Source organism: Podarcis muralis, chromosome 1, assembly GCF_964188315.1.
Source record: "Podarcis muralis chromosome 1, rPodMur119.hap1.1, whole genome shotgun sequence".
Lineage (NCBI taxonomy): Eukaryota > Metazoa > Chordata > Lepidosauria > Squamata > Lacertidae > Podarcis > Podarcis muralis.
The window spans coordinates 64,066,837-64,089,939 of NC_135655.1; the positions used below are offsets into that span (position 1 = coordinate 64,066,837).

General features: G+C 42.0%; 2 protein-coding genes across 9 annotated transcripts in view; one reads left to right on the plus strand and one right to left on the minus strand.

Moving 5' to 3' along the window:
* Positions 1–6,136, minus strand: part of DCDC1 (doublecortin domain containing 1) — a 236,479-nt gene extending 230,343 nt beyond the window's left edge. For all 4 annotated transcript variants that reach the window (XM_077929881.1, XM_077929878.1, XM_028729825.2 and 1 more), the window contains exon 1: positions 6,037–6,136. In XM_077929881.1, coding sequence (XP_077786007.1) covers positions 6,037–6,084 — 48 coding nt within the window. In that variant the 5' untranslated portion in view covers positions 6,085–6,136. The remainder of the gene's footprint in view (positions 1–6,036) is intronic.
* The window catches only part of DNAJC24 (DnaJ heat shock protein family (Hsp40) member C24), a 41,542-nt gene continuing 24,535 nt past the window's right edge, over positions 6,097–23,103 (plus strand). The window contains exons 1-2 of one of the 5 annotated variants that reach the window (XM_028729769.2): positions 6,097–6,199; positions 13,229–13,349. In XM_028729769.2, the coding sequence (XP_028585602.1) occupies positions 13,242–13,349 (108 nt within the window). In that variant the 5' untranslated portion in view covers positions 6,097–6,199; positions 13,229–13,241. Of the gene's footprint in view, positions 6,200–6,401; positions 6,519–10,576; positions 10,737–13,227; positions 13,350–19,276; positions 19,371–23,103 lie in introns of those variants that run through there. The other 4 variants (XM_028729762.2, XM_077929906.1, XM_077929896.1 and 1 more) reach the window with 4 other exon arrangements.

The following is a 23,103-nucleotide window of genomic DNA, read 5'->3' on the forward strand; positions in this document are numbered from 1 at the left end:
CTGTGGGTTAAACCACAGAGCCTAGGACTTGCTGATCAGAAGGTCGGCGGTTCGAATCCCCGCAACAGGGTGCGCTCCCGTTGCTCGCTTCCTGCTCCTGCCAACCTAGCAGTTCGAAAGCACGTCAAAGTGCAAGTAGATAAATAGGTGCTGCTCCAGCAGGAAGGTAAACGGTGTTTCCATGCGCTGCTCTGGTTCGCCAGAAGCGGCTTAGTCATGCTGGCCACATGACTTGGAAACTGTACGCCAGCTCCCTCGGCCAATAAAGCAAGATGAGTGCCGCAACCCCAGAGTTGGTCATGACTGGACCTAATGGTCAGGGGTCCCTTTACCTTTATATTCTCTACTAATTCATATGTCACAGGGTAGTTTACATAGCATAAAGAAAAATTAATTTCAACACTATTAGAACCAATAATATTTTACTATAAGCAGCAACTATTTAATAAGATTAACATTTTCTTTACCAATTAAACTTTGTTAATATAAATGTGAGGGGTGGGTGAATAAAATCAGGCACCTGTGGTAAAAAAGCACCTTCGTTCTTTTTAAATTTTGCATTTCATTTATTTCCCATTGCTAAGTACCACTTATATAAGACAATAAATATTCTCCTTGGAAGCAGAGCCACATGTAAAAATAATTTTCCATTTTTCTTTTGAATGTGAACCTTCCAGCAATACCTCTAATTTTCTCTTAAATCATCTCTCAATCATCTTAAGGTTCTAGTAGATAAACATTGATAAATGTTTGATACTAAATCATTTGAATGGTTATCATCTTTATAGAAACTCATAAAGTTACTGTATGATGGAGATTGCAATCCTAAACACACATACCTAGGAGTAAGCCCCATTGAAACCAACTGAACTGACTTCTGAGTAGGCAATTATAAAATTCTACTATAAGGTTACCATTTCTAACGTTATTCCACACAGCAACTATATTATTTTGTAAACACACAATTAATCCATTCCATGGTTCAAAATTATTGGAATGTATTTAATTGGTGATTTCTACTTTTAAACAGCAAACTTAGGTTTTTATCCATGCAATGCTTCATTAAATTTATGTTGTAATATCAATTTTAATTTATATATAAATGCAAGCAAGTTTAAAACAATTATTACTAAAATAATAAAATAATAGCCTACTGCTAGACTGACTTAACATCTGATTAATGTTGCATCTTGAATTCAGGTTAAGAAGTAGATGTTTTAATGGAAAATATATAGATAAATTGGCACTGTTGACAACGGTATAAACCAAACCATACTATCTTTTGAATTATCATATCTGACTGAATTTCCTCTTTTTGCTCTTAATTCACCTGCAGCACATTAGACAAGGTAATAATTTATGATAATCATATGAAAATATACAATTAATATTCATCACCTCTAGTTTCTCATCACTTTAGATAATCAGTAATGCAGAGTGAAAATGCTGTCAGATTTCTAATTGCTTTGTAATGGGCCTGAAATAGGGAAATCATTAAAGACAAACAATCTGTCACTTGTCTGTTACTTTAACTATCTATCACTAAAAAAGAAACTCATTAAAGAAATTGCTAATGAGCTACAAAAGACTGCACTGAATGTGTCCTGCAATGTATTTTAAACAATACAGTATCTGCCTAAATAATTCCCTAGACACCGTATACATTTTTGTGGACTTAGGAAACATGTATCGCTCATGCAGCTTGATTTTATTATGATAGTTTCGCACTTAACATGTAAATAATTCACATTATTTTCAATGTGACTTACTTCCACATGGCATCTACTGACCTGAGATTCATGTGTACAGATGCAGCCCGTTACTTCTATAGAAAGCTGCTCTCTGTGCATATGGGCAACATAGACTGATAGTTTTGAGTCTTCCTGTCTCAATACTTCCTTGCCCTTCGGTCAGGGGATTCCTATTTATCAAATAAATTTACTAGGGAACCTCCACATAATTTATTATCAGGGCAGGCAGATCTGGTACTATTATTACTGCTATTAATACTTTCACTAACTATTTACTGTATTTAGCATCATCCCTGTGTAAAGGGATAAAATGGAAGTGACATAGTTAGTGTTTAGGTTTACAATAATCAAATAATTGAGTTGTCATCACTTTAGCCAAACCAGCAACCACCACATACAAGAGGGAGTTGTCAGCCAATTCAGGGTAACACTGAGGTTGACCCTAAGAGTGTGTGTGTGTATACACACATACCTTTAGAACAACCCCTAAGGTGGAACACCCCACCCCCAAAATAAATAAAAAACCCAGCCCAGTGAGGACTTAACATGTATAGTGCCCTCAGAATACTGACTGTTGAGAAGCAGGGGAGAATTCTGAAAACTGGATGGACAGAAAAAAATTGAATGGTTTGGTTAGAAATGTAGGAGGAGGCAGAGACACAGATATAAACAGGAAAGAGAGAACCATTTCATTGTCTGTAAAGGCCATTTCTTGGTACACATTGAGAAGTTATTTTGAAATATTCCCAGGGACAGAAGTGCTTAACTGCCATAAAAATCAATGGAGAAATCCAAATAACATTAAACAATTTGTCTGTTGGTGGCTTGATCTTACAAAAATAATGAAGTAGTTTAAAAGCTTTCTTTTTATTGTATTTTTAAAGACGAGATCAACGTAATAGTTTTGCAATCCCAATAATTTAACTTTACTTTAAAAAATTAAAAAATTGTCCAGTAGCCACTTAAGAGACTAACTAAGTTGGTTCTGGGAATAAGCTTTTGTATGCATGCACACTTTTTCAGATACACTGAAGCCGAAGTCACCAGACCCTTATATATAGTGGGAGGGTGGGGTGGGGTTTTTCTCAGAAGGGTCGTAGGAGATGGGTGATTGACTCTTTTCTCTAAAAGTATGAATCGGGGGGGGGGGGGGAATCCATCTGCACTAATTTATATATAAAGCTAATGTTTTATGAGCAAGTAGTAGTAGTAGTAGTAGTAATAATAATAATAATAATAATGATGATGATGATGATGTTAGTATTTATGCCCTGCCCATCTGGCTGGGTTTCCCCAACCACTCTGGGCAGCTTACTGCACATAAAAAATGGTAAAACATCAAACATTAAAAGCTTCCCTAAAGAGGGCTGCCTTTGGATGTCTATTGTTTATTTCCTTGACATCTGATGGGAGGGAGTTCCACAGGGTGGGCGCTACTACCGAGAAGGCCCTCAGCCTGATTCCCTGTAACCTCACTTCTCACAGAGGGAACCACCAGAAGGCCCTCGGAGCTGGACCTCAGTGTCCAGGTTAAACAATGGGAGTGGAGACATTCCTTCAGGTATACTGGGCCGAGGCCATTTAGGGCTTTAAAGGTCAACACCAATACTTTGATTGTGCTTGGAAACGTACTGGGAGTCAATGTAGGTCTTTCAGGACCAGTGTTATATGGCTTGGAGGCCACTCCCAGTCACCAGTTTAGCTGCCGCATTCTGGATTAGTTGTAGTTTCCAAGTCACCTTCAAAGGTAGCCCCACATAGAGCGCGTTGCAGTAGTCCAAGCGGGAGATAACTAGAGCATACATCTCTCTGGCGAGACAGTCTGCGGGCAGGTAGGGTTCTAGCCTGCGTAACAGATGGAGCTAGTAGACTGCTGCCCTGGGCACAGAATTGACCTGTGCCTCCATGGACAGCTGGCTGTAAGTCTAAAATGACTCTCAGGCTGCGCACCTGATCCTTCAGGGTCACAGTTATCCCATTCAGGACCAGGGAATCTTCCACATATGCCTGCCCCCTGAAACCCTAAAACAGTACTTCTGTCTTGTCAGGATTCAGCCTCACTCCATTAGCTGCCATCCATCCTCCAACCACCTCCAGACACTCACACAGGACAGTTGCCGCCTTCACTGATTCTGATTTAAAAGAGAGGTAGAGCTGGATATCATCTACATACTGATGAACACCCAGCCCAAACCCCCTGATGATCTCTCTCAGTGGCTTCATATAGATGTTAAAAAGCATGGGGGAGAGGATGGTACCCTGAGGCACCCCACAAGTGAGAGCCCAGGGGTCTGAACACTCATCACCCAACACCACTTTCTGGACACAGCCCAGGAGAAAGGAGCGGAACCACCATATAACAGTGCCCCCAGCTCCTCTAGACGGTCCAGAAAGATGTCATGGTTGGTGGTACCAAAGGCCGCTGAGAGATCCAGCAGAACTAGGAAGCAGTTCTGTGTGTCAAACATATGGTAAAGATTATTGGAAACAGTGGAAAAAAGGTTTTCTGGAAAATGATTTGTGACCAACATAACATGTGACAATTCACTGACAGACACCCACAAATAAATGTCTCAGAAGCAAGACCCTGTGTATATGACACTTGACTATGCATACCCAAGCTGCAGGTCAGCATCAAGTCCATGTGGGAAGTTGTACTGCCCACAGGAATATACACTTGGCTGTGGCAACACCCTAATGATTTGTTTCTTTTCACCCCAATGTTTATCATCATTTGCAGGGAAGACAAATGTCACAGAAATCTCATCTTAAAAGGGGATGTCATACTAATGAATATCATTTTGCATCACCTGGCCAACCAATTTCCCAGTCTCAAATTCAACATTAACAACATTTTGAACTGACACCAGTACTTCAGTGGCTGTTTCTGCTTCATCACCTTTTTAAAAAGATAATCACATTTCCCACAGGGACAGTATTCACTGTGTTTGCGGTGTTTACTTTAAATTATGTTAAAAATCATTTTACTGCTTGTAAATTAAGTCTGCCTTCAACCTTTTATGGGGTTGTACTGTTCTCTGAGGCAACGCAAGGGACCCTCTGCTCCTGAGGTGAATGTTTGTATCTCTAGATCAGGGGCGAGGAGCATTCAGCCCTTGGGTGAATCTTGGCTCTCCAGACTTCTTCATTTGGCCTGTGAGGTCATTTTGAGCAAGCCATGACCACTCACTCTACACCTGATGTCATACAGGTAAGGGCAGGGCTTGCCCAAAGCTCATTTGTGCAGCTCCCAAAGTGCCCAACACCCAGATGTTTGTCAGGACACTTTGAAGAACTGTGCAAATTAAGGACCCAGCACAAAGCAGGACAACTTCACCTTCACATCAGCCAATACGAAGGGAGAGCAATCCTCCAGGCAGCATTCCCATACTCAGCACTAAACAGGATTGCTGCCCACATGAATCCTGCCTAGCTGCTTTCATTAACAAACTAAATGGCTCATAATATACGTAGAACTGTATCAAGGATAAACGTCTTCCATTTCCACCTTCACCAGGGTTTCATTGGGGCTACTCTCTTCCAAGCCTAGTTCATTTGCCCAATCAGAATGCTAGTGACAAATGACAAGTTGTATTAGTAGATGTGACAGTATCAAATTGACACGGAGGGAGGGAAATTGGCATTTACACATTTGCACTCTGAGCCAAGTCTGATTCATTGTGTGTTGATTGATCATAAAGGGTGGTGTTCAACGTTCAGAGTAGACCCATTGAAATCAACAAACGTGACCAAGTTAGGTCCATTCATTGCAGTGGGTCTATTCTGAATAAAACTTGGCTGAATAGCAACCAAAGAAGGCCCCAGTCTACGTCCTTAACTAGAACTAACTTATGACAAAAAAAGAAAAAAGTTTTGCTCTACTTTTCTAAACCCAGAACTCTTGCTATTTTAAACTGAGGTAGCTCAGGAAAAAACAGGGGCATTCCCATCTCCGCCCCCCCCCCCCGCCCCTAGTTTCCATATGTTCCTTATCTTAGGGTTTAGGAATTGCCTCCCCCCCCCCCCCAGCAATTTATATGGAATGCGACTCCATACTAATTTCTCCTCCAGCGTCTCCGGATTGGGGATAAGGGTGCTGAAAACAGGCAATATTTAGCACCCGCTTAGAGCCGTTGCTCGAAGAAGCAAGAGAATGCTAAGCGAAGCTTCCCTTAAATTTCCTTTGCAAGAGATAAAGCTAAGCCTGCAGGGGAGGAGGAGGAGAGAGGCTCTCGAATCTACCCAAACGAAGAATTAAGTAGCGTGAAGACAAACGCTCACTCACAAAGCGCCGCAGCTTCTCCATCTGCTCCGAGCGGCCTTCGGTCGCCATGACGACGGCGTCTCTCCTCAGCCGGGCTCGCTTTCCTCCGTGTGCGTCGACATGTGGGGCCGGGTAGGAAACAGGGACAGCATCCGGAACGTTGCTTACAACGAAGCGCTATGAGGTTAGTCGACCGTTCTTCCTGCTTTATACCCAACGCGGCAAGTTCTCGCCCTCTCTCCCTCCCGCCCGCGTGGATTATCTGGCGGCCTGGTGCACAGATCCACGGAGCCGGATGCGGCCACTGGTTGCTTCCCCGCTTCTAGTTGCTGCTTCGTGAGGCGTTTCGCTCGACGCGGCCCGGCATCGTTTGCCACTCGGGGAATGGCAATTTGGGTGAGTTTAGGCATGCACGGTCTTCTCGCTCCAGGAAGGGCTTCCCTGCCGCGTGCCGCTGAGGCCCTTGTTCCGGCAATGCCAGCCAAAGAGTCAGTGAAATTAGAGTCAGTGAAATTATTATTATTATTATTGTTTACGAAGGAGAGACGCTTCGCCTTCTCAGATATGTGCCCTGCCCTGCTACTCTGCTGTGTGAAATTCCGGTTTGTGTGTGTTATTTCAGGCCCGTAGGTGGCCTAAATGTTCCGGTGAGGGACACCAAAAAAGGAGGGGAGGCAGCTTATCCCTATCAACACATTATTGTTTTACTTGTATTCATTGAGGCTATATTATATTACTGTTACCAGCACAGGCCCTGCGGCAGCGGGGAGCCAGGTTGGAGGGGAACTATTTATGAGGCTGCCAGAGCACATGCTTGCGCTGCCTTCCTCTCTATTCTTCCCCTCTTAACCTTCATCCATCCTCTGGTTCCTTCTCAGCCCTATCCCTTTGCTCTTCCTCAGCCTCTCTTAGCCCCATTCACTTCTTGTTCTCTCCGGCTACTCCTTTTGATATGTTTTGTTTTTATATTGTAAACCACCGCGTGATTTTCAGATGAAGGGTGGTATATACCGTATTTTTCGCCCTATAGGACGCACTTTTTCCTCTCCAAAAATGAAGGGGAAATGTGTGTGCGTGCTATGGGGCGAATGCAGGCTTTCGCTGAAGCCTGGAGAGCGAGGGGGGGTCGGTGCACACCTACCCCTCTCGCTCTCCAGGCTTCAGGAAGCTGTCCGTAAGCCGTGGGAGAGCTGCGTGATTTCGCGCAGCTCTCCCACGGCTAGCGGAGAGCTTGCCTGCACCCAGAAGCTTGGGGCGCGCTGAGCTCAGCACGCCCCAGGCTTCCGGCTTCGCACAGCTCTCCGCTAGCCGTGGGAGAGCTGCGCGAAGTTGTGCAGCTCTCCCACGGCTTGCGGATAGCAGCCTGTTCTGGGGGCTGGGGTCGGGGGAAGCTCGGGCTTCCCCAGCCCCACCCCTGGGGGGGAAATAATTTTTTTTCTTTATTTCCCCCCAAAAAAACTAGGTGTGTCCTATGGGCCGGTGTGTCCTATGGGGCGAAAAATACGATAAATTTAAGCAGGTCTGAATAATGATGATATATTTTCACTACTCGTTTTTCTACTGTTTCAATTCTTTCCACCTGTCTCCACCATCTCACTTATTTCCCCACTTATTTCCAGCCACTGGCCCTTCCTTCCACACTTTCTCACTGCCTACAAATAAAACTATAACAGTGCTTACTGTCTTTTCCCATCTCCCTGATGAAGATTTATTGACCTGATTTTAACTTTTTCCCTCATAGGGAGACCAACATTATGATTGTCTAATCTCATTACTTAACTTTGTAAGCAACTCTGGATACTTTTTTAGACTGATCATTTTTCCATCAGTTGTATAGTATGCAAAATAAAAAGATTCATGCTCCAGAACAGTGGTGTTTGCCAAGGTTTATGAAGCACTGTGTTTTGTTCACAGGTTAACACAAATTGTGGGTAGCATCCTGCTACCCACAATGGTAACGAGATACATAATGAAGCTCACAAGCAGGTTTTAGGGCCAATAATGCCTTAACATTTTTTTTCTCCATCAGCATATTTTGGTCTGCCTCTGAATAAGCTAAGCTTGTGAAGACGTAACAGTAATGGTTTTTGGTCTCAAACCCTGCTTTGTCTAATCACCTTTAACAGGGTGTGTAAACCAGTGGCCAACACCATACAACATGCTATGTGAAAAGTCCTTTATAACAATTGCCCCAAACTGAACTAATTTCTTTTGTCTTGATTAAGCAGTGTGATCCTGTCTCTACTCAGAAGTAAGTTCCATTAATTACCAGTGGGTATAGTTCTGCAGTCTTAATTTCCTTGTTGCTCCTGTCACTTCCTGTTCTCGTTGAGAGTTGCCATTTAGGTACCAGGACTATGACAGATGTGGAGATCAAATGTCTCTTCCCATCTCTATGCCACACCTGCTTGGTACCAGTCACAACATTTCAGTTGGAAATAGGGAGAGCCAAACTATTGTGATTCTTTGTTTTTCCCTGTTCTATTTGTCCACAACTAAGTGTGCTTTAAAAAGTAGGGAGTTAATAGGATACCCGCTGCCTCACTGATGTGACTGAGAGGACTGTGGCTCACTTGTCAGAAAGACTTGGAACACAAGAGATATGCTTAAGTTGGAGACATTATCAACAGAAAAGGGCTTTATAAATCTCCCAATCACTCTATGAAGTCCTCACATTTCACTCATCAAATGACATTGAACACACATGCCTATTAATAAATAGGCAGCTGCCCTGAGACCTGTGTCCTTTTTTGCCTCCCCTGGGCAGATTCATCCACGGAGATATGGTCCTTCAGATAGCCTGGACCCAAACTGTATATGTGCTTTATAGGTCATAACCAGGACATTGAATTATGTCCAGAAATGGTCTGGTACCCAGTGGAGCTGTTGTAATAAGGAGTTTCTGTTCTCTCTGCACCTGGCTCTGGTTAGCAGTCTGGCCACAGCATCTTGGACCTGCTGAAGTTTCTGAACACTTTCCAGAGGTAGCCCTACGTAGCCCGTTATTAACACCAAACACTTGTTTAGCACTGAAACAGCTTCCTCAGATTTAGATGGAAAGGAGAGATAGAGTTGGGTGTCATCCACATCTTGGTGGCACTGAACCCCCCAAACTCCAGACAACCTCTCTCAGTGATTTCATGTAATGGGGGAGAGGACAGAACCCTGAGGGATATCGTAGACCAGCAGCCATGGCACTGAACAGGAGTCCCCCAGTATCACCTTTTGGACTTGTCTCTCCAAGATGAACTGAAGCCACTGTAAAACAGTGCTGCCAAATCCTATCCCAGCAAGGTGGCCTAGAAAGATACTTTGATCAGTCGTATCGAAAGTTGCTGAGAGCTCTAGCAAAACCAACAGGAACAGTCCACCTTCCCATCTCCTATTATTGGTCATTCACCAAGGCAACCAAAGACATCCTGCCCTATAACTAGGCCTGAAACCAGATTGAAATGGATCTAGATAATCTGTCTCACCAGGAACTCCTAGAGCTGAGAAGCCTTTTGCAACTATTTACCAGAACTCCAGGAAGGCACTGGTTGGACCAGAGTGAGGAACAATACCTGGTTGATTGGCAGGTATTCTGTATTTTGAGTTGGAAAGACTGTAGTAATTCTGGCAGTGGAGCCGAAAGAAACTGTGACTGCACACAAAGGCCAAAAAAAGCCATCAGTGCTGTCATGTCCTCACTCAACATTGGCTGAAGGGGATGAGAGGTATAAACCTTCACTGATAGACTATATTAGTCACAGATCGAATGACATATCCTTATCAACTGTTTGCCCTTGTATTTAGTTGGCAAAGGTGTAATAGAGGTGGAAGAAATTGGGCTGAGAGGTTGTGCTCCTTCAGGTGTATGTCTCCACCACCCACCAAAGCTTTGTACACAATTGCAGGAATGATTTCCCTTCCCTTACCCCTGGGTCCAGGCTTGGGTTGCCGTTCTGGGAAGCAGCACTATATAAGGGACAAGACTTCACCCCTTCAGGTCCTAGACCCCACAAAATTTTGGTTGCCTACAAAGGACAGCTGAAATGTGTGGAGGGCTACCCAGATTCCATTTTGATACAGGACAACACACATGTTGTTCCCTTTCTTGTAGAAACTGAGAATTCTATGTAGAAACTGGAGACAGTGCTACCAATGCTTCTGTCCCATCACTTGATGTATTATCCCAGAGTGACACTATACATTGGAACCTCTGTTTTCGAACATAATCCGTTCCAGAAGACCATTCGACTTCTGAAACGTTCAAAAACCGAAAACTGAAAGCAGAAGCCTCAGTACAACAGGAAAACTCAAAACGAAAGCTGCATCGCACGTTCGGCTTCTGAAAATAATTCAAAAACCGAAGCAGTTACTTTTGGGTTTTCTCCGTTCGAAGGCCAAAACGTTCATCGGAGACATTCGAAAACTGAGGTTCCACTGTACTGCTATTGAATAATATCATTAGGGTTTTTTTGAGGAGGAGTATTGAAGTCCAAATATATTTTCAAAGCTCTTTGGAGGACCAGTTGCTTACCAAGCATTTCTTACCCCGTCCTTCAATGCACTTCATGAAAATGTGTTTTCCTTAACAGTTCAGAAAGCCCATGTCAGGTTGAGGAAATGACTTCTGCAAGGGCCATGAAGTATCTCCATTGCTGCGAGAGTCGTGGATATTTATTCCCCTGTCTTCCAGTTCCTTGGATCGTTGTCTCCTTGGCCCTGAATTTTCTCTGGTATATAGTTAATGAGAAGCTGTCATTATCATGTCAGCACATTACAAAGGCTTTCTCTTTCTCTGCTGTTCATTAATGTAATGAGCTGTTAGCCATTGCCTGACACTGATTGCATTTTGTGCTTGTACTGAGGGGAGGCATCAGGATTGCCATTCTCCTAGGCATGGTAGATTGGAAGATGGTTCTGTTTGCTTTTCAGTATTTTGTTCCCCTTTTTTTGGAAGCTGGGAAAGTTTGTTCAAGTCTGTAATTCCAAGTGGTACTAGTCAACAAGTAATGCTTCAATCTTGCATGCTTCCTAAGGAGTAAATACCATTGAATTCAGTAGGATTAGTACTTGGTAATATACACCCCCTAGAGTTCTTTTACCAGAAAAGTGTTTAATGTCTAGGATCCAAAGAGCTACCGTATTTTTCGCTCTATAAGACGCACTTTTTCCCCTTCAAAAATGAAGAGGAAATGTGTGTGCGTCCTATGGAGCGAAGAAGCCATAGCCCCGCGACCCTCTCCCAGCTGGAGAGGTGACGCGCGGCTATGGCAGGAGCCTCTATAGCTGCGCGTCACCTCTCCAGCCGGGAGAGTGCGCGCGGGGCTAAAGAAGCCCCCCGCAACCCTCTCCCAGCTGGAGAGGTGACGCGCGGCTATGGCAGGAGCCTCTATAGCCGCACATCACCTCTCCAACCGGGAGAGCGCGCGCGGGGCTAAAGAAGCCCCCCGCGACCCTCTCCTGGCTGGAGAGGTGACGTGCGGCTGTGGCAGGAGCCTCTATAGCCGCGCGTCACCTCTCGAACCGGGAGAGCGTGCGCGGGGCTAAAGAAGCCCTCCGCGACCCTCTCCCAGCTGGAGAGCTCACAGGCGGGTATGGCAGGAGCCTCTCTGCTGCGCGCCTTTCCGCTTCTCCCCAACCTGCTCTTTGGGGCTGGTGGTGGGCTTCCCCCCGCCAGCCCCAAGGAGCAGGTCGAAAGGAACCTGAAGCCTGGAGAGGGGAGGGGTCGGTGCGCACCGACCCCTCTCCAGGCTTCCAAGGTAGTCGCCTGAAGGCGAATGAACGCACCTTAAACTGCAACTTGTTTTAGAGGGGGAAAACAAAAGGGGAAAATTCTCCCCCTCTCTGCGCATCGCCTCCTGCCACTTCGCTGAAGGGGCGCTGGGCAGAGAGGGGGAGAATTTTTTTTTCTTGTTTTCCCCCCTCTAAAACAAGGTGCGTCCTATTGTCCGGTGCGTCCTATGGTGCGAAAAATACGGCACTTTAGACACTTCTGTTGCTAACCCTTTTAAAACTACTCCTCATTTTCAAAGTCCTTTCAGGTTCAAAATTAGAAGTTACTGTTCAAGAAACACAATTCGAAAGACAAGTTCAAAACTAGAAATTACTGTTCAAGAAACACAAGTCCAAAATGGTGCAAGTTCTTCAATCACAGCTAATGCACTGTGAAATAAATATTTAAAAAGTTTTATTTGTTTATTTGTTTGTTTGTTTGTTTGTTTGTTTCAGTACTTCATTACAGTCCCCCCCCCCCAAAATATAAAAATCAGATGTAGTGAACTTAAATGCCGGATTTTAAAAAGTTTATTTTGGGTATTACTTGTTAGGTGTTTTTTCCATCGCTCTGCAATACTTCTGCCAATTAGTTTGGGAGTATTGTCTTCAGTTATATGAGGATTATAAGTTTTTGATGCAGTTCTTCACAAGGTTCGAAATTGGCAGGGCACCAGGCACATTTTGCACATAAAGATTCTTCATTTGCAAGCACCTCAAAAGGTCTGGATGCCATTTTTTGAATCTGGCTGACACTCAAGGATTACTGAAATGTATGTGTTTTAAAGCCTCAAAGTATATGTTAAGGGTAGACAATATATTAAGGAGTTCAACAATAAAGTGTAGAGTGTTTTGAAAACTGAAGTATGCTACCATTATTTTTATCATGCACACCAAATTAAACACATATTAACAATTTCTGTTAAAAATGTGGTATTAGCAATGTGTCATGTGAATTGTGTATTAGTTCACGCCTATCAAAATAATAAATAAAAAGTGTTGCTGGCCCCCTGTAATGGTGACAAACATTCTGTTTGGGTGCCCACAACCCAGGTCCCAGAAGCCATTTAGCGCCTAGCTTTTGTATCCCACTTTCTAACACTGGTTCTTCATCTATTTACCCTGCTCTAGCGTAACTAATTTCAATGGAAGTGCTCACAAAGCTAGTTAGATAAAATGAGATGCCACAATTCAAATAATTGTTCTTTTGAGAAAATGTTAATCTTGATTTTCATTAGATGCTTGCCCAGAGTCCTTGATAGATACATATATCTCAGTGCTTATTAGAAAGAATTCTTGTACTCCTTTAAGGCAAAAGCCATAATTTTCATTTTAGCTATTGTATTACCAGTCCTGAGTTCAAGGCCTCAGTTTTTTGCTTGCATTTATGCATTATAAAAATAATTTTTAAAACATGATTGCCTTCTAATTTTTGTTCTTTTCATTAAAACAGATGCTAGAATGCAATGACTTTAGAAGAGTTACCAAACAAGGACTGGTATAGCATTCTGGGTGCAGAACCATCAGACAGTTTGATAGAACTGAAGAGGAAATATCAAAAGCTTATATTATTGGTAAGTTTATTTCATGCCTCTTGAAAGACAAAATAAATAAAAATAACATTTGATTGATAAGTGTTGCATAAACAGGGTCCAATGTAGTAAGTGTTAGTTATATCATGTGTGCAAGTAGTTTATTAGATAAAACAGAAACTGGTTTCTCTTCTTCCTTAAATAACCCTGACACTTTGTAGCATTTCCCAGCATTCTGAAAATATAAAAGAATCTGGTTTCTGGGGTTTTTTATCATGTGAAATGAAAACAAGGCAAAAGAATTCTCTTCAAACTTATAAATAATTCTTTATCTTAATTAAAGAAAATGCCTGACCTTCCCTTCTGAATTGTGGCAGCATGAAATGAATCAATCAGTGTTTGTGACTTTACAATTTGCTACCATGGAAGCAATTATAATGTCACTAGCACTAGACTGGCATCACTGGATAAACTGAGCATGAGACACTGCCTGAAAAAAAGGCTTTTTCCCCTGTAAAAGTATATTCAGCTGCAATAATGGTATTAAAAGACAAGTATGTGAAGATTTATTAAGTTTGGATGTATGTTCCATTTGTAGAATGTCTTTGTGAGTTTCTGTAGTATCTGTCCTGTAGTGTTTTTAATATAGACCCAATGGTATATACTGTAAAGGTGTATTAGATGAGACTGAGTATAGACGTGTTCTATATGTTGCTGCTACTATAGTGTTCCCATCAGTGTTCCTGATGTAAAGGGAAAGAACTATCATAGCACGTGAGGGATGAAGAGAACTGTGGTTTCTGTATCCTATCTGATCCTGTCATGTCTGCTGGTATAATTTGACAATCCCTCACTGGTTTGAGGCTGTCTTCCCATCTCAGATTGCTTATGGGTACTGGTGAGGAAGGAAATGCTGTCACGGTATAGTCTATAAACCAGATAGGGTGGGTGGTGCAATAAAAAACCTGTCATACCTCTGAACTAGAATGGTAAACCAATTCTAGAAATGCATGCTGGACATCCCAGATACAATTCTGTGCCATATTGTAGAGAACCCTCTCCTGAAGGTGTGGGAATATGATTTGAGGTAGCCAAAAGCTTGGTCATTCAGCATAATTTAGAACACCAGACTTCACTTCCTCTTTCATAGTCCTCAAGAGCCCTATTAAGCATTCTCTTCACATGATGAAACTGAAAGCAGGAACATGCTAGGTAGCTCTGAGTGCTTTGCCACTGCTGCCACCACTGCCGCCCAGCATGCATTGGGAAGCTTGCCATAGTCATGGAGACTCTCCACATGATTATATAATCAGGGCACTAAATCCTGTCTGGAGCTTCCACAAGTACAGCAGGCTTCACTCTACAGATATCTGCCCTGGAGGGTGATGAGGCAACACTGGAGGGGACAGAAGTACCGTGTTTTTCACTCCATAAGACACACTTTTTCCTCCTAAAAAGTAAGGGGAAATGTCTGTGCGTCTTATGGAGCGAATGTGTGGTCCCTGGCCCAGCATAGCTGGGGACTTTGGTTCCTGGAGCGGCGGGGGTGTGGCACGTCGCCCGTGTGAGCGTCCCCTGCCCGCGTGAGGGGGTGGAGAGAGGCGAGGCGGGGGAAGAGGGCTTTAGAACACTCTTTAGATTTCCCTCCGTCAGAGGGGCTCTGCGACTTGCATGAGAGCAGCAAAGAGCCAGTGCAGACTTTCTCCCTTGCACGCTCTGTCAAATTGGGACGGGGAGCTCCTGCCAAGCAATATATTTGCCTCTTACACCGAAGTTTAGCTGCCAGGTGCCCATGTGTGTCTGAAGGCTCTGAGGGAGACGTTGCCCAGAAGCACAGTGGTACCTCAGGTTACAGACACTTCAGGTTACAGACTCCGCTAACCCAGAAATAGTACCTCGGGTTAAGAACTTTGCTTCAGGATGAGAACAGAAATTGCATGGCTACAGCGGGAGGCCCCATTAGCTAAAGTGGTACCTCAGGTTAATTGCAGTTTCGGGTTAAGAACGGACCTCCAGAATGAATTAAGTTCTTAACCCGAGGTACCACTGTAGAAGAAACGGGTCTTTTTATCCCTTGGATGTGCAAGCAAGGCTGCCAGGCAACACTTTTGGGTTTTCTTTGCAAGGCGAGGCGGCAAATTTCACTTTTGCTGTTTTTGTTTTGCATTTTTATGTTGTGATCTTCGGGTGGAGGACAGTATACAAATTAACAACAACAATGCCTGATCTAGACAAGCGCTCTCTCTCTCTCTCTCTCTCTCTCTCTCTCTCTCTCCCCACCCCCCTCCCCATGCGTCCTCTCTCCCGGGGAGTGGCTGTAGTTGCAGCAGGTGTTTGCTGTGGTTTTATGCCAGGCCAGAGAGAGAGAGAGAGGTTCTACCGCCAGAGCCAAGTAACATCTGAGCAAACATTGCCCAGGGAGATAGATGTTGCGGCTGGAGGATGAGGCTCATTGAAAAGAGTGGCGGCGGCTGTTAATACAGCCGCCAGGAAAGCCGATGAGTTCAGTTTCGCTGCTGCTGCCTTTGGAGGCAGGCTGACTGAACTGCAGGTACTATCCCGTTGCCAAGGCTCCAGCGGGAGAAGGTGCATCTTATGGAGCGAAAAATATGGTACTTATCACATCCTCACTCTCCACTTGCACAATTCTAATTGTGTGAGGAGGAGAATACCTGTATGGGACTAATGTTAACAACAAACTTCAATAAATCTGTTCACCATGCTCACCAGGATGAGTGTGGTGTTATCCATTAGCCAGCTATGATTTAACTTAATGTTTTATCTCATAAACACTCATACTTAAACCTGCTTATTGCAAAAGATTTTTGTGGTGTTGACTGTCATCCTTTAGGGAAATGATATCTGGTAAAACACTTAAAACACTATTTTGCCCCATACTCGTGATCACTTTCCTGAGTCCTGATGAGTTTTCTGCTTTTGAAGCACCCTACTGTGGTACATCTTGTTGGGTCTGGCTGTCCATTTGTGACATCTGAAATCAGGGTTATGTTGATTTCATTCTATAGTTAGGGCACAGTTATTTTCTGGTTCTGTCTTAATTTTTTTCTTCAAGTTTAGCAATTAGTGTTTTGTATGTGAATTGGTGGGTCTAATTTTAAAAACCCTCACTGATTTATTTAGTTATTTACTTACTTACATTTTCTGTAACTTACTCTTTTAAGTGAACATTTTGTTTGGGATCTTCTAGCTTAAGAAAATTCATTACAAATGAATATATTTGTCATACGTTCTTTTAATTTATTAGCTAGTTTTGAGAACGAAGAACCAAGAGGAAGGGACACATATTTAATATTATTCTAACTCTCATTCTTTAATGTTGACCATAGATCATTGGGCCTAAGTTACTAATGTATAGTCGCTGTTGGTTTATCTATCTACCAGCCAAACCTCCAAAAAATTGTTCACACATTTGCTTCAGCAAAAAAGAAAATGTACAGGTGTTAGCATATGAACATTTTTACTGGTCACTGACTTAAGAATAGAGACACACCAGGATGAAAAGGTCTTTCTGTGTGCTAAACTACACTTCAAACCATATTTGTTGACCCTTTTGTTCTTTGAAACCTCCCTTCTACTTCCAAACAAGTGGCTTTTAAAACTTAAATTGCCATAATGGCCAGTTCTGAAATAACAAAGTTGGAGTACTTGAGTTTTCCTAAAACCAGGGTCTGTCTGACAGCAGGATTGTTGTTCAAGTTGATAGCCTGTCTGTTTGAAAGTAATAGACAGGGAGAACTTAGGGGTGTTACGGTCACATGTACATGCATCTTAGCACAGCTGGTAGATCTAAAATTAAGCCTGCCAGCTTTGGCAGTGGTTAGTGCCCATTGTGATTGGGTTAAATTGTGTGATTTATTTTCTTAAACTGTTGGTACAGATTATATAATACATTCTAAAGTATTGAACAAATTTACTTGAGTATTCTAAAAGTGAATGATAGATGCCAATTATAGGGGATAATATTTGAAAGATTCAAAGCTTTAATATCTACCACATTTAAAATGCAGTTCACTCTTTTGATAATAACTTAGTTCAGATATGTGCCTTCTAGCAGACCTCTAACCAAAGATAGAATATAAAATTCATGAAAGAAACTGTGCATGTTTCTTCCTCTTTCCCTATTTGCCTTCTGTGTGACTAAGGCTACAGTCCTATTCACTTACCTATGTATAAGTCTCATTGAATTCAGCAGGGCTTGCGTATAAATAGACCTACTGTATTTTTCCATGTATAAGACAAGCTTTTTTGACCCAAAAATGAGGTTCAAAATTTAGGGTCGTCTTATATATGGGTAGTGCTGAGGGGGGATAGGCGAATGTTTTTTTGGCGCAAGCCTGAGATTGTAAGCGGCGATTGGCTGCTTGATTGTTGGGGAGGGATGCAAAAAATCGCTCACACTGGAACGCAGCACACAACCGCTCGCATTGCAGAAACCACCTGTTAGCTGCCCGATTGCTGCCAACGTCCACCAATCACTCTCCTGCTTGCTGTGACAAGGGCAGCTATCTATTGGCTGCTGCAGCAGCAATCGGGAGGAGTAATAGTGGCGAACAGCCAGCTGATAGGTGGTTTCTGAAACTCAAGTGGTTGTGTGCTGCGTTCTGGCGGGTGAGCAATTTCTGGCATTCCCCTCAAATAATCCCCCCCAAAGCTCAACCCCCCCATTTTCTAAATTTTGAGGCCCCCAAAATAGGGTGCGTCTTATACATGGGGGCGTCTTATAGATGGAAAAGTACGGTACCTAGGATTACACTGTTAAATATAAAGGACTGAGACTTAGTAAGTTCTGCTCTGTGATGACTTTCCTCTAATTTTCACCTGTGATTCTATATGCAGTATGATTTTAAAAAAAGAACAACTTTTAAGGTCAAGTTAATGAGAATATTCAGGTACTGACATTGCTGAACTTCAGGCCCCTAATAAAGTCTTTCTTTCTTTCATGATGACTTGTCATTGTTCTGTTCTCTCTATGATGTATTATTATGTACACCACCAAGAAATACTGATGATTAAGTGGCATATAAATATCTTAAATAAGAGTTGCACAGGTTCCAAGAAGTTCAGGCAACATCTTTACCTGGGAAGTGAAGTTGCTTCTCACCTCTTAACATAGGATTTTAAGCCCTGCCTTCTGACATAGAAGCACAAAAGTTAACTCTTTCTGGCTACCCTCTCTTCACTCAGACATAATGAATGGAAAGTTGTTCTTAGGTCTAATTTCCCTTTTTTCATCTACTTCTTTAATAGCTTAAACTTTGCAATTTATTAACTGCAGCTCAGCCCTGATATTGATGGACCTTTTCACCTGTGCCATGGACAAAAATGTTGTCTAAGACCGCTTCTTTATATCTTTGTAAGTGAAGGACTTACATTTGCATTTGAAAAGAGACTTTCCTCAAAGGCCATTGGTATTCTGAGAGTTTGTTTACATCAAAATGTGTATGTGTATTGACTGAGGAATGTGTGTGCATTATCTGTCTAACAAAGCTAATTTTTCTGAAGTAGTAGCATAGTTAGCTTTGTGTTCAACAGAGAATTCTTTTTATTGCAAAAACACACTGACGTGTTTTTTTTCAGGGTTGCCAGCTGTCTCCACTTTTTATCATCATAACTTCATAATTTTAATTAATAGTTAATCATTGAAAAGTTTCCAATTTTCACCACCATTTTGAGGGCTTCTTCCATTTTACATTTAATGATTTTTCCCCAGTTTCATGGAATAAGACATGTTTTATTATAAATGTGTTCAGTATGTATCATGGAGCCAAAGTGGGATCTCCACTGGATCTTTTGAGCATGCAGGAGGGACATTGCGTGCTTTTAAATGGTCAGTGATCACCCACAAAAATGTTTGCGTGCAAGCCACACATCTCCAAATATTACACTTTTCATTAATTAGGTAATGTTCTATGAAATGCATGAGTGCAGACATGCTTTGTCTTATGCAGCAGTGCTCCCCAGGACTGGAGGAGAGCCTCCTACCCCAGTGGCACAGTGGAGATGCTGGACCTTCCTATCTACTGGCTGGTCTGCTTGTGTGTGGTGAGTGCATTGGGCACAACAACTTTGGCCAGGTCTAGCACTGCTATATGGCCCTTGGAAAGGTGCCAAACCCTCCAGGTAGAAAAAAGTTAGCCACCTGTGACTTAGAGACTTTTAAAGTATTTGTGGGAAGGAAAATAGGTTTCCTTTTATATGGGATATGTTGGGCTGTACTGAGAATAGTAGGTCAGCAGATCTCAGTAGTTCAGCTTAAAAGGACAGTTGTGAATCATTTCTGTAGCATTGTTAACATTTTGTTATTGGTTTTTATAACTACTTACCCTCATATTAGCCTTGTGAGATAGGATATTTTGCATTTGGACTGAGGAGAGAGAAGAAGGTTTACTGAAATTGCTACTTTGGGGGAAAGATCCCCCCCCCCAATGTTTACACTTCCCCACCCCCAGCTTTTTTTAAGAGAGAGAGAGAGATGCAGCAATCCCAGAATTCAAAGCTATTATTTCCATTTTACAGAAGGATACGGTAATTTATGCTAAGCTCATGGCCACCTAGTAAGTTCAGGGTAAATGTGGACTTGAACTTTAGAGCTGGGGAACCGAAGTCCAGCAAATGATTACTAGCAAAATGTCTCTCTCTCTCTCTCTTTCTCTCTCTCTCTCATTATTCTCTTGTTTTTATCCTCAGTTCAATCCATAGAACTTTCCCCACTGAAAATCAACACATACCCCACCACTATTTGTCCCATTTTTTTAAAAAAAGTCATGTTTAAAACTTGAGGTAAATACTCTTTTAACCTGACTTTTTAAGTGAGGAAAACCCCTCCCCTGCAATGTGGTCTCCATTGGGTCTGGATTCCATCCTTCACGGATGTTTCGCAGTCCCTCACTGCAAGAAGTGAAGTAACAGGGAACCAGGCAGAGGGCCTTCTCGGCAGTGGCGCCCTCCCTGTGGAATGCCCTTCCATCAGATGTCAATGAGATAAAGAACCACGCAACTTTTAGAAGACATCTGAAGGCAGCCCTGTGTCGGGAAATTTTTAATGTTTGACATTTATTATTATTTATATTTTTCTGGAAACCACCCAGAGTGGCTGGGGAAACCCAGCCAGATGGGTGGGGCATAAATAATAAAATTGTTGTTTGTTTGTTTGTTGTTGTTACTATTATTATTTTCTAAACACACCAGGCAGGGCACGAACCCTCGATGTAGTTTGTACCCCTATCAATATGAGGGATAAAGGTCTGACCATTATCTGGTTAAGTTTGAACTGATGATGGCAATTCCCCCCTGTAAGTGGTGGGCCCGTTTAGATGGCCCATCCTCAGAGACTGATGAATCTGTAGTGTCCTTGAAATATCTGAGAGATTTTCCAGTGGGAAAGCCAGCAATGCTGTTAATTGTGCCTACTATGTGTACAGCTGCACTGAAGCCCAAACTGAGGTTTTATGTCTAGAGGTATATGTGTATTTAAATGAGTTCAGAACCTCACTGAGGCAGTGGTCATAACTTGTAGGTTGGTGATGGGAACTCAGAGAGATCAAATTTCAAAACTGAGTCCATAAGAAGACTAAAAGGTCATTTTGTGATCATTAGAACATGCATAGATGAACCTGGCAGTTTGGTTGTGTTTTTTTAACCCTTTTCTAAGCACCTCTTCATACGTTGAGAAATTAGTTAGTTTTTTCCATATAACACCAATCTTTCAAAATAGCAACTGTACCACTATGTAACTACCCACAGCGTGATTTCTGATTATATGCACATGTTTGCTAATTTTCTGCATATTTTTTATTGTTGCTGCAATTGAAATGCTTTGCTTTTGTTCATCTGCAGAGTTTGTGGTCCCTACTTCCTAGCTTGTATATTTGAAAGAATGTATGTTTATGCTTGTCTAAGGGAAACATCTGGGTGGGAGAAATTATAAATCTGAAAGCATTAATTAAAAAGATGATAACCAAATGAAATAAATAGGTCCACTGGTATTGCTGTGTTTTATAAATAGTGTGGAGAAAACTCAATGCCTTTGGAAGTATTATTTGAGCATGCATTAGGTGGCAGTAGTGTGTTGTATTTGATGAGAACTCTTTGTCCCTCGTTTTGTTTTGTTTTTACTTTATGTCCTAATGCAGGTAAAAATGGATGAAACATTATGTCTCAATTATTTATAATGTTCTAATTGTTCATAATATATGCCTTATATCTTAAAAATATGTGATTTTGAAATTTATAAATTGTTTTGTGACAGAGTTAATAATGACTTTTAAATAATAATTTAGTGCACATTGCTGTACTTGCAGTTTGAATGGACATAAGGGTGACTGAAAATAATGCTGTTTTAAACATACTTTAAAGGATTGCCCTGAGAAATGTGTAGATATGATTCTCTCCCTTGAGTCCAAATGCAAAATTTCCACATGTATGTGTAAACTCTTTTTATTAAACAACTAGAGAAGGTGATTGTGTCCTGCTAATTAGAAGTGTGTCACACTTAGGGTTAATTTCTTTTACAATTAGTCAAAGCTAACTAATATTGCATGCAGTCTTTGTTTCTCCCTCCTTTTTCCTTTTTACTCCTTTTCCTTTCTCCTTTAGACTATTTTTAAATATCTAATGGAGTGTTTTGACACTATTTTATTCTTTTCAGCTATATCCATGCTCCTAATATTGTGTACTAGTTATGTTCTTTTAGTTAGTTTGATAAGAGGGGTATGATTTAGTCTCAAGGAGATGTTTATAGAGACTAGGTAGATGTAATTAACCTTTCAGCAAAATGTTTTTAACGTTGACGTCAAATCTTGAACAGGGACAGTTAACTTGTGACCTTTTGGGGTATTCTTTTGCTTCTGCGTGTCTCACAGGTAAAGGAGCTAAGGGAATTCAAAGCTGGTACAGCAATGTCATTAATTTGGCAGAATGATCAATTAATAGAAGAAAAGCATGAAAGCGTTGACAGAACATGCTACCTAATTAGTACCTGATGAACCATGTAGGCCACAGAGCAAAGAGTGCACTGTTGCTTCAGGCTAGCTGTTGTACAAGACCTTTTATGTGCAAGTCATTAAGTCTGTATAGTAGCTAAAGAAAAACACTTCAAATGGATTTTGCTTGGCTGAGGAACTGGTCTTGTGAAGTGTTGAGAAGCCCCCACTGATTTTGCTGGGAACTGGCTAGTTGGTGCTTTACCTCGTTCTCAGACCTGTAATATCGAGCCTCTCCAACTTTATAAGCACAAATGCTTGCTTGCTTGCTCTGCCTCAGGTTAACGGGGTGTACTAAAGGATATGTTTGCACCCTGCACTATGATTTACAACTCAATCCTTACCATGCCTATTCAGAAGTAAGTCCTGTTGTTTTCAATAGGGCTTACTCCCAGGCAAGTCAGTTTACAATTGCAGCCTGAATCTTTAATTATTTTAAAGCACATTATGCCACTAGCAATGGGCACACCATAACAAAGGGGGCGGGGGTTCATCTTTTTAATTTATACTTGTGAAGCATGTCATAAGAACATGTCTTTGGATCGTGACCCCTCCACCTCCATCACTCATCCCTGTCGCTGTGCATATAACAGTTATTTGGGTCATTTGCTGTTCTGGTTTTGTTTAATCTAGGTTTTAATTTTTAGTCACCAGCCAATTGTAGGTTTCCCCCTCCTGTAGGTTAGAGATGTATGTATTTTAGTGTTTTTCTTGTCAGTCACTGAGGTTATTCCAGAAGGTGGAATAAAAATATTTTTTTCTCTCAAAAATGTTCCTTGAGCTCCACTCTCAGA